The 12,084-nt window shown below is 36.2% G+C and overlaps 1 protein-coding gene across 1 annotated transcript in view; it reads left to right on the top strand.

Moving 5' to 3' along the window:
• Nucleotides 1-8,667, top strand: part of LOC149302397 (interphotoreceptor matrix proteoglycan 1-like) — a 72,274-nt gene extending 63,607 nt beyond the window's left edge. Inside the window, exons 13-14 of the mRNA XM_089482459.1 lie at nucleotides 1,858-2,077; nucleotides 8,453-8,667. Coding sequence (XP_089338585.1) covers nucleotides 1,858-2,077; nucleotides 8,453-8,667 — 435 coding nt within the window. The remainder of the gene's footprint in view (nucleotides 1-1,857; nucleotides 2,078-8,452) is intronic.
• The last annotated feature ends 3,417 nt before the right edge of the window (nucleotides 8,668-12,084 follow it).

Genomic DNA, 12,084 nt, shown 5'->3' with positions numbered 1-12,084 from the left:
TCTGAATAACAATTTGATATAGTTTATTTTCTCCTGCCACCTGACATATTTATCAGAGAAGATGAATCGCATTGAAAGAAAAATCCCTTTGTTCTGTTTTTTTCTGGCTTTCCAGAAAACACATTTTTCTTTTTTCCTCTTTATTGAAGAAGACACTGACACCTTTGGTTTTTAATCATTTCTGTAATGACAATAGTTTGAATCTAATGTATCATATCTATCAAACATGCACTTTTTTAATTATAACATTACTGGCATCCCAGTATGGCAAAAGAAAAAAAATTTTGCTAAAATGTTATTGTCTGGTAAAAAGTCATCTGTAAATAAAAAAAACCAGCAGTTTGCATATTAGTAAGAAGTTTCCTAATTTCCTACTTCCTATTTTTTATTAAAGCAAACCCTATTATTTATTTCTATTTGAAGCATATCCTTCAAGAGAGACTGGGTTCCTGGAACTCCCTGACTTTTAAGCTTAAGATGCTTTTTCTTCTATAATATGCAGTATTTAATTCAAGCTCTCATTGGAAAATAATGAGACTACACACTTTTAAAACTGAAACTCTTAAATGAAAGAGATTAAACTTTTAAATGAGATCAGGGCTCTATAGATCTTTACAGTGATCAGAGAAGACATTTGACCATCAGTAACTACAGTCATTGATATAAGCCAGAAATTACTTTGCAGGATAACACCACTTTTAATGATTTTTCCAAGGGTTTGGAACAACATTACACACACACACTTAAATATTTTCCTCTCATCATCCTCCGTAGATCTACTCTGAGCTGTGACTTATGGCCCAAAGGCATCCACGCAAGCTCAATATCTTTTTAAAGTGGGATTATTATACTGGGGTGATATTTCTTTCTGAAGAAATCTGCAATTGGTATTCATCTCATATAATTAAAATATAGTTCATTGGTTCCTAGAAAAAAAATTACAATCATATTTTACTAATAATACCCAGATACAAAATTTGCTGGAATGAGAAGCGAGCGGCTATAATGCTATTTATGTTCTTGTGTTTTTAATACACGGCATTCAACGACTTATATTTGCTGCAATTTGTTTTAATATATTCTATTGGATTACTTACTCTAACTTTGTTAAAATACAAACTATATAAAATCTCTATAAATTTAAACCTGTACACATTGTAAACAGAATACTGTTTTTCTATATTGTGTGTATATAAAGGTATATATGATGTTATAGAAACATAGAAGCATGCATGTTTCTATGTTTAAAAGGTAATTTAGGTCTTATCACTATGCTAAGATTTATATGACGTGCATACAAGATTAGAGTATTAAGATCAAATACCAAATTCAAATATGTAATACCTCTTTGTACTAAAATGTGTGCTGTACTTTCAAATGCCTTGTAAAGAGTTATAAGGACAATGAGACCGTCCTTATATATAAATGTCAATAGAGAACTGAATGCCTTGTGCGTTTGGTTAACAGATGAAAAGTGTCCTTTGAGGTCTTGGTCTATTTACTCATTTTTAGATTTTTATCTATTGAAAAGTAGCTTTAAATGGTCCCTTGTTTTCATGTCTTCCAAATGTGGTTGAAATGCAACTTCCATCAACTTTAGATAAGATGGTCAAAGTTCAGCACTATCTAGAAAACAAAGTTTTTCGTAACATTTTTGTTAAACAAATTTGTTCTAACCCGCTATATAAATAAATGATTCACACTGCACTGAACCTTTAGCACGGATAAAATTTAATTCCAAAGGAATCGTAACACATCTAGGGACTATATCGGTATATCAGCACATTAACACCAATTATGCATAGAAACATTGTGGGTAAACTATGTATTTAAATAATGCATGCATTGTCCTTGCAGCTTCTTCCATACCTCCAGTCCAACCTTACAGGCTTTAAGCAACTTGAAATCTTAAACTTTAGGAAGGGGAGCGTGATCATCAACAGCAAGCTGAGGTTTGTGAAACCGGTGCCGTATAACGTCACAGAAGCTGTACACTGCATCTTAGAAGACTTCTGCCACACTATAGCTGAACGTCTCAACCTACAAATTGATAGCTACTCACTAGACATTGAACCAGGTAAGGACAATGTTGGACTTATCCACAGCTTTGACCATTTTTCCAGTTTATCTAAATCAATTGCCACTCAACTTACCCTTCCAGAAACATCAACCCTGTTGCAAATCTTTGCATCATCAGCAAAAAGACATATTGTGAAAAAGTATTTGCCCAATTGTTTTTTTGCATATTTGTCACACTTAAATGTTTCAGGTCATCAAACTAATTGTAATATACGACAAAGGTAACCCAAGTAAACAAAAAATGTAATTTTTGGTAATTTCGTGTATAGAAAGAAAGAAGCTAACCAGCTCTATTTGGCCCTATGTGAAAAAGTAATCCTCCCCCCTAGTTACTAAATCAACTAATTAACCATATTTAATTGATAATTGGGTTCAATTTCACTAGACACACCCAGGCATGATTACTACCAACCCTGTTGGATCTAAATATCAATTAAACAGAAACGTTCTTGTAAAGTAGGCCAAAAGGTCTCAAAAATCAGCCCACGACCCTGCAATCTAAAGTTCAAGAACATAGGATAAACAAAGCCATTGACATCTATCAGTCTGGAAAGAGCTACAAAAAATTTTTTTTAGTATTTAAGATTTTCGTAATCCAGTGAACAATCATGAGTGGTTTTATCTACAAATGGAGGGAATTTGAAGCAGTGGTGAACCTTCACAGGAGTGTCTGGCCTACCAAAATTCCTCCAAGAGTACATAGATGACTCATTAACATGTAAAGAACTGCCAGCATCACTTACATTGGTTAAGGTCATTATTCATGATTCCACTATAAGAAAGGGCTGTGCAAACACCTTACTGATATCTATATACACAATGTCTACTGCACCGCCTTGATCATTTCACAATATACCATTATAGATATCCAGATCAAAATCACAGTGTCAAGTTCCTGTTTAACATACAGGAAGAAGTGAGCTATCAACATATTCCATGTATTTTGGGAGACAGAGGACCCACAACATGGGTCAACTCACAGCTTTTTGTTTTTAGTTTTAGATAACATTAAAAGATTGTTTCCAAGAACTCAGTACTTTTTCTTTACTTACTCACTGTTTTACTGCTTGCATATTTCACTTTCTTTAGCACTTTGATATTTTCTTATGTATCAGGCTTGTCAACATGTTGACCACTGTTACTCTCATAAGGCTGCCATTATTATTATTATCTTTTATTTATATATCGCCAACAGTTTACGCAGCACTTAACCCCTTCAATCCCAGGGATTTTTGGTACCTCAAAGCCCAGAGCAATTTTGCCATTTTTGGGGTATGTCGGTTTAGCGATGATTCTCTTTTCCTGTGAATACTGTACCCATATAAACTATATATTGTTTTTTCAAGGAGAGATAGAGCTTTCGTTTGATACCATAGTTGGATGATTAGCTGAAAATTTAGAATGAGAAATTTAGTAAAAACTAGCGAATTTTAGAAAATAAAACTAATTTTTTTTTACATTTTCCCTCTGAATCCTCACAAAATTAGGTAAAGTGATGGAAAATCCCCTCCAAGTTTATCAATTCAGGTGTCCTGATTTCAGAAATACCTAATTTATATAGATTTTCCAGACTTTCCCAGCACCAGGGAGCATACTATAAGGTGTACAATTTTGTATATTTTTTATGCCTATGGCTTAACTGGTTTGGGGGTTGTGAACGGGGGCAGAAGTGTTATACTGGCTAGATGTTATGCTAGGGCAATGGGAAGTAAGATTTTTTAATATTTTTTTTTATTATCTTTTTTTATATATTTTTTTTTAATTTAAATTTTTTTTTTTTTTATATATTATTTTTACACAGAAATGGTAAGAGGTCCTCCTAGGGACCTCCTGAACATGCCAGTGATGTCACAATGACATCACAGCTCACATTATAATTTTTTTTGTATTATATATATATTATTATTTTAATGATTTATTTAATATTATTTTTTAAATGAATTAACTTTTTTTTTTTCTGCTTTTCTCTTTCAGGACGGGAGGGGGAGTGAGAGACATGGTTTCTCACTCCCCTCCCCGCGATCCCCCTGCACCGATCACACTGTGATCTCTATGCAGGTCCTCACAGTCCTGCATAGAGATCGCAGCGTCTCTGTGCCTCATCAGAGGGCAGGATATCCCCGCAGGGGATATTCTGTCCTCCGATGACCTTCCGGGTTATGTCAGCAGTGACGTAACCCGGAAGGGAATGCCCGATCGCGCGTTTGCAACTGCGCGATTGCGCGATCGGGCACTTTCAACCGTAACAGCTTACCGGCTTTCATGCCGGAAGCTGTTACGGGAGATCGGGCAGCAGAAAGCCGGCGATGCCGGCTTCTGCTGCCAGGGGGTCGTTTGACAGCCTGGTCTCCCGTGCAGCGGCAGGGATGTGTCCCTGACGCTGCACGAAGGCCTGGACGTACCGGGACGTCCATAGGGGTTTCTTTGTGGGCGTTTTTTGGACGTCCCGGTACGTCTATAGGGGATTGAAGGGGTTAATACAATACATAAATTCAAGGGATATTACAAGACGAGAATTGACAGACTAAGACAAACCGATACATTCGGTGGAGAGAGCCCTGCTCGCAAGCTTACAATCTAGGGATATCAATAAGATGCTGGCTATGCTGTAGTGACAAAAGTAGTTGCATGTATTGCCAAACAAAACACTACGCCAAACAATTTTTTTAACAAAACACTATACTAGTTTCCCAAATATTATAGAACATACAGACATATCATTTAAAACAATACTACTTATTCCCATAACAGTGTATATTGTCAATTTAAACGTTATAGTTAGTTTGTTTCTTATGTTTGGTGAGTCCTATCTAATTTTTCATTGCAATATTGCTTACCAAGAAGCTGATTGCACTGCATTTTAACCCAAATGAGATTCTCAAGCTAATAAAAGCCTTCTCTGGACACCATTAATGAGGCACCTGTGTGCCTATGCATAGTACAAAAAATATACAAAATAGGGGAGCCCGTGTCCTAAAAAAGCATAAAAGCTTATACATTGAGATTCACAGGTTGCTGCTAGAATAATAATGATTGATGAATACAATAAAGAAGAATTCAGTGCATACCCCACAAATATTATTAAAAAATCTAAAGCACTGCTATTGGGGATTCCGTCACACTATATGGCCATATGTTGCTTAGCATTATGCATTCGGATTCGTACAAATTGCAAATTTACCAAATTTTGACGAATTCGTACAAAGCCATGAAAATGAGGCCAGACATCCCACAAAGAGGATGAAGACAAAGCAAAAAAGCTCAGAATTTTCATTTGAAATTTGTGGGCCCTTTCATTCACACTGTCTCTCTTATTCTCGTTCTCTCTCTCTTCTTTAATGCCCTCTAAATGTTTCCATACCTTCTCTGCAGACCAGTTCTGCTTTCCTTTCTGCACCTTCTTGTTCTTCATCTTCTTGTATCTTCTATCTTCTAGTCTTCTGGCTTGAACTTCCACAAAAATGGCCGTGCTTCAGAGGTGATGACCCCTATTGGAGGATCGAGCAAGAGGACATCACTGTAAGCGCTGCCATTTTGGTGGAACTTCATAACCAGGTTATGTACATGGAGATGCAGACGGAGATAGAAAATAAAAGAGAGAATATAAAAGATGAAGAACATGAAGATGCGGAAGCCAAAGTGGTTGGCGAAAATTGACGGAAGAGAGCGTGAGGGAGAGTGAATGAGAGTGGAAGAGAGTGAATGTGGGCACACGGCAACAAATTTTGTTCCTGACATAAAAATGCTTCACGATTTTCATCCAAACTGAATGGGCAGGAAACCCAATTTGTTGACCCGAAAACACATGGGCTAAAAAAAATAGTACAATTGAATCTGGTGACATATATATATATATTTACTAATGTAGTAAATATAATAATGCAGTGACTTGGGTGCCATCAGTGCTAACACAGTGTTCAAAATAACACATGAATCAAGGTGGGCTGTCACAGTTTAATTCTAAAAGATAAAATAACGTTTAGTGAATATGGTTGGACAAATATATAATTCGATCTCTTGCTGAAAAGAAAAGCCAAATCACATATGGTCAATCTCACTTATCATTTGTTACAAGACTGTTAAATAGATGCTTTGTCTGACAGGCTTACAAACAGATGTTGAAAACAAAAGGTGCAAATAGACGTGAACATTTCTGTTCTGTGACCTTTAAAGCTTAACAATAACAAAAACTAAAACTGGGTTGCTCAATATTTATATGATGTTTGTGAGCTAATCTGTTTTTTTGGAAACAAGGTTGGATATCATAACAAAATTCATCATTATAATGGCCCCTGTCGGTGTACCTTGCTTCTCCAGGCAAATTGTGTTCTTAATAGCATTCCTTTGTTGTGCTTACTCATAACAACCCCATAATTCTAAATATTCATTTAAAAGCATATTAAATAATCATACATAAATTTTTGGTTCCTGACTATACACTTAGAGTTAATGTTTCTGTAAATGAATAGAATAATAAGTCAAGAAAACACTTTAAAGTACAACAATTGCACATTTAACCCATACTTCAAAATAAATATCACATATTAGCTGCTGATGAATGATGACATTTTGCCTAGCCACTGCAACAAGCATAAAAAAACAAATGTGTAATGGCACATAAGCTACAGCTAGCCCATTTCTTCATCCAGCATTAATTCTTTGTATAGTGTTATAATCAAAACAGTTTAGGAATTACAGGTATTCTAGAATTACCCTGCTATATAATTTCTCGCTACCTCTGTTGGCAGCCTATTCCCATAGCTAGGAACTTGTGGGCAGGATGTGCCCAAGACTACCCACTGATCTGACATCAGTGGGCACTACCACTGACGTTGGTAGGCAGTCTCGCAGACGGCAGGGGTGTTTTTAATACAAATTACAAATGGAAAACAAATATCAATACCTTTTAATATATGCACAGTAAGTGCCAAACAAAATTAATATCCTATGCATATGAGCTGTATCCAAACACAGGACAGGTATATGAAGATATATATATATATATATATATATATATATATATATATGAAGACATAGAATTTGTGTGGGTACATTAAATGAGAAAGGAGTACATTACAGTTCAACAAACACATCGCAGAAGTGTAGAAAACACTGTCATCCTCAAGTGTAAGTGCCTTTGTCTTTGAGGGGTTAATGCTTGGGTTTGACTCTAACCGAATGCATGTGATAAGTTATCAACTATGCCAACTGAGTAAATACACTATTTGGACCAGCAGTTGCTTCTATATCTAATATCCAATACTCTTCCATTCCAATTTAGGGTCCTTCTGAGAGTAGTGTTTAGGTTCGGATACTTTAAAATCTCTTTCTACGCAGAATTCTCCATCTGGGTAATTTTTGTGTTTTCATATGTACTCCAGGCTATCTGAAATTGCCTTTAACAGCAGTAACGCTGCTCACTTAATAAAATCATGATATAAAATTTTGTCTTATTCATATATATATTGTAAAAACACAATGTATATTACTGTAATATTGAAAAATGTATTTTTGCATAATTACCAAACTTTTATTTTGGCGAGAAGTTCTATGTTTTTTTCTAACAATAAAATGTTGATTTCCATCTATTTATGCTAAATAAGTAGTGGAAGCACAAAACTGTAATCATCGTATATTGTCTCATCATGGGAAAGAGCAGGACTAGAGTCAACTTGGCTTTATTGGATGCCATTAGCGGTGGCTGTCTGTGACTTGTCTTTCTCAGCCAATTTCTGTTTCTAGCTCTAGCTCAAAACAAGAATAAATGTGCTGGCCATATATTGTCATATAAGTTAACAATGCATATAAATATATATATATATATATATATATATATATATATACACACATAAATAAAACTAGCATTACTAGACTTGAATTCCTTAACTGGTTAACTGGGCAGTAATTATAGTTGAGCTATTCATCATCACAGTAGAGCAGAATACATTTTCTTTTGCCTTGTGGTGTGTGCCAAAATAGAGTAGTGTCATGAAATAAACAGGTGTAGCAAAGATATGCTCATGGCCAGCTGAACAGCGAACCATAAGATCATTCCAAAATTTCTAGTAATATATTGTGTAGCGAAATTTCAGTGATCTCAGTCTTTATTTTGCGTGTTTTTTTATTTTATAATTATACAGAACCCTGATTACTCAAAACATGGCAATAAAAAAAAATTGCAGATCAGTTGTATGCAGATCAGTTGTATTTGTTTACTGATTTTACTAACCACCAACAATAAATACATCTAATTTTTAACACAAATCTGGTGTTCTAGCAATAATAGCTATTGGTACTTGATTCAGGGCAAACTTTGTTCTTCTGACAGACTTGTGTGCCATTGAATGAACTAAAATATGTTTATCTTTAACAGCTGATCAAGCAGACCCATGCAAATTCATGGCGTGTGATGAATTTTCAGAATGTTCGGTAAACACCTGGACAAAAGAAGCAGATTGCATTTGTAAACCTGGTTATAAAAGTATCGATGGATTACCATGCCAAAGTATTTGTGAACTGGAACCCAATCATTGCCTCGATGGAGAAAAGTGTGAAGTTGTCCCTGGAATGGGAGCAGTTTGCAGGTAGTACATGTCTAAATGTCTAAGATTTTTTCTTCTTATAGAATATGGCTTGGAATAAAATATGGCAACAAGAGATCTGAGAGCTATGTCCTATGCCTCATTAAATATTTAAACTTATTTAGTATTAGCAGACTATATTTTTAGTGGATATATATCTTCATAACAGATTATTTTGCTAAACCATTAGCTGTAGGTGAGGTTTGGTCAGATTAAACATTTTAACCATGCACAATAAAGGGCCAACCTTTCTCCCTAACACATCTTAATCAAGCCATCTGAATGACCAACAACCTCTCCAGACCATCCTGACTCGATCAACTCACCCCAATCCAAATAGTTTTCTCCTACTGTTTCACTAAACCCTCAACCTCAATTATGAGAACAAGTGTATCTTTTACTGCAGGAGAAACTTTTCGAAGGGTGGCCTGCGTGTTGTGTGATGAAACTGACAACAGACCCAGATTTGCAGAGACAGTCCCATTTTGTGGGTCCTGTCCAGTCAAATTCGGATCTGTCCTGGCATCAAAATACTGCATATGCACAATGGATTACACTGTGCACAGGAAATGTTGCATTGAAGCTGTGTATATCTGAGAGACACACAGCCTAAATGCTGGTAAATGAGTTCCAGACACCTGAAACAGAAGAGGGTGGTGCCGAAAGTAGTTGGAGTCACATAGCGCTGAATAACTCCACCCATTTTATGCTCCATCCCTTTCATGGCCCAGGACTTCTGGAGCAAAAGTTGGCAAGTATGAAACTTATGACTTGAAACTGCAGCTCTCCTACAAGATTCAACTTCAGTGAATGAAGGTGCATCAGACTGTGTTTTCACTACATCACTCTCTTGCATCCTAATGGGATTCCAATGTGGCTGGATGTTGTTTTGAAACAAGGGAACATATGATGCATGTTGTGTGAGCTAATCTTACCTTTTAGTTTGAGTCTACTAATGCAGTAGTCTACTACTGCAGGAATCTACTAATCCACATAATTGATTGTACTTCACATAGCATATTGTGTTTTCTTAAAAAAAACAAAAAACAGAAATGATATAATTATAACCACAATAAAACCACAATCAGTCACTAGAAGCACCGTCATTTTGGTGGAAGTTCATACAAGGTTATTGTATTACAAAATGGTAGAGCTTCCGGTGACTTCCTCTTCCCTCCCTTCCCTCCCAAATGGCGTAAGTGCATCCACAAGCTGGATATATGGAGCACTGAACACTGCACCACCAGGTCACAATGGGCAGGCCAGCGTGTGTTAATCATATTGTCAAATTGCATATTTTTAGCTTCAATGTTATTGTTAATTTTTACTGTCCATGTCCCGTTATAATAACCTACTAAATCTATTGGCACTTTATTAATAAATGTAATCTAAGGATAGACTCAGAGAAAGGGAGAAAGCCCTGTGCTCAGGGAACCCCAGTAACGCATGACTGGTACAGGTCGGTGAAGATTTTCACCCCTCTATGAGAATCAAAGTAGTCCTCTGCATATTATAGTTCAACTCTCTAGGGAAGAACTGTGTTCCATGTCATGGCATTTACATCACATGACTTTACTTCTATGTCACATAGATTCTTCATCTTTGAAGGAATAATGCATTATTGATATACTGTGGGGATAAAACTGTTCCGTGGCTGTTGTATACAGATCTGCAGTGCAGTGATACTTCAGAAAGAATGTACAAACAATGATTAATAATTTACATAAACTAAAATGAATTGTCAGGAACATCACACTTATATTTTAATGCCAAATGACATGCCCAAAGAGGACACAGATTTGTAGTCAGAGCATTTTTATTGTCAATATCATTTCAGGAACTGTCCACTGTGAATCTTGTGCAAAACGAAAAGCAATTTAGGCAATCACATTATTATTCATAATACATTTACATGAGCTAATAAAGATCAAGCAGGTATGGTATGGCTAATCACATATGCCTAAGACATATGATCGTCTTATATTTTAAAGGTAAACAACTATTCAAATTGGCTTCATGCAATTATGAAACAGTTTAAAGAGACAGAGGGAGAGTTCAATGGACTTTGGACAAACAGGAGCACCTTTATTCACGGAGAGTGTGGTTAGAGACTTTCCCAAAACTTTGTGACCCAGTGATAGTATTTACATACCCCCAACATTTCAGGGACACCTGTGTTAGGGGGTGTAGCAAGAAGCAGTGAGGGGTGGACGGGCCACCATAAGTGCATGGGGCATGGCCACCTGCAGCCTTACCTGATTAGCCACCTAGTCAAGCTAGAGTCTCAAAGAGGCTATGTGAGAGCTCTGTGTTGCAACAGGACACACTATATCAAAGGATCTCCCCAACCGGCCTACGACCCCCTGTGGAAACTGGGACTGTTGGGAGACATGTGTTGATATAATTGAGTAAGACATTCTGAAGAATAATAATGTATTGCATTTACATATTTTACTTTTACTATAAACACATTTCCCCAAACCATGGGGACCACTAAGGCCATTTGCCCCTCCTCCACCTGCACACAGCAGGGGCCATTCTAGAGGTTCTCTATACACTAAGACTCTTTAAGGATTTCAGCACTTTGTATAAGCGATCCATCCCTTCTTAGACATATATATTGTTTGAGTATACAGAGTTTTACTGCATAATTCCAAAGTGTCACAGGTTAGGAAGGCCTTCTCCCCACTGCTACTTATTTCTAAACACTTAGAATGTATTCTGAGTACAACTGTATAACAATTCTCTACAAGTCCCAATAATTCTTACAAAAAACAGCAGAAGGTACCACTCCAAACAGTGTCCCACTTTGGGCATTTCAAATGGCAAATTCATTTACAAGTCAAACTGTAACCCAAGATAGCTTCCACTTCCATCTCATGATGTTCCTTTAAGTAAGTTTGATGACAGAGCAGTTGTAAAACCTTTCGGGATGCAAGGTTGTCAAGGGAAACAATGAAAGGTAGCATCAAAAAGAGACAGTTGGTGATACCACATCATATGTTTGAAATAAAGCACACTCAAGGTATTGCATACAGCTATTCACATGGACTGTACACATATGAACAAAAAGAAAAAGGGAAAAGGGAAATGAATGCAAATAATTGCTTACAAGATGTAATCAGGAATCATTCTGAATGAAACCCTTAAAGCTATTTGTAAGGGAAGTATATGTATTACCTATTTTCAATTCTATCAGGAGTTTAAAATTGTAAAGAAAAGAACCATTTTTGAGAAAAACACATTTTTCCCTACACATTAGATATTAATAGTGACATGTTTATAGGTACAACAGAACAATATTGGAAAATAAAATGAGTGTAATATGGTAGAGTGAAAGGAGACAAAATATTCCCTGAGAAAATACAATCTTCAAGCATATTGAAAATCATTTGTCCCTTTTCTCTGCCTTGTCAACAAAGTA

The sequence above is a fragment of the Sceloporus occidentalis genome, unplaced genomic scaffold (assembly GCF_023333645.1).
Source record: "Sceloporus occidentalis isolate IW3139 unplaced genomic scaffold, rSceOcc1.0.p SCAF_19, whole genome shotgun sequence".
Classification (NCBI taxonomy): Eukaryota; Metazoa; Chordata; class Lepidosauria; order Squamata; family Phrynosomatidae; genus Sceloporus; species Sceloporus occidentalis.
This window is presented reverse-complemented; position numbering and strand designations above follow the sequence as displayed.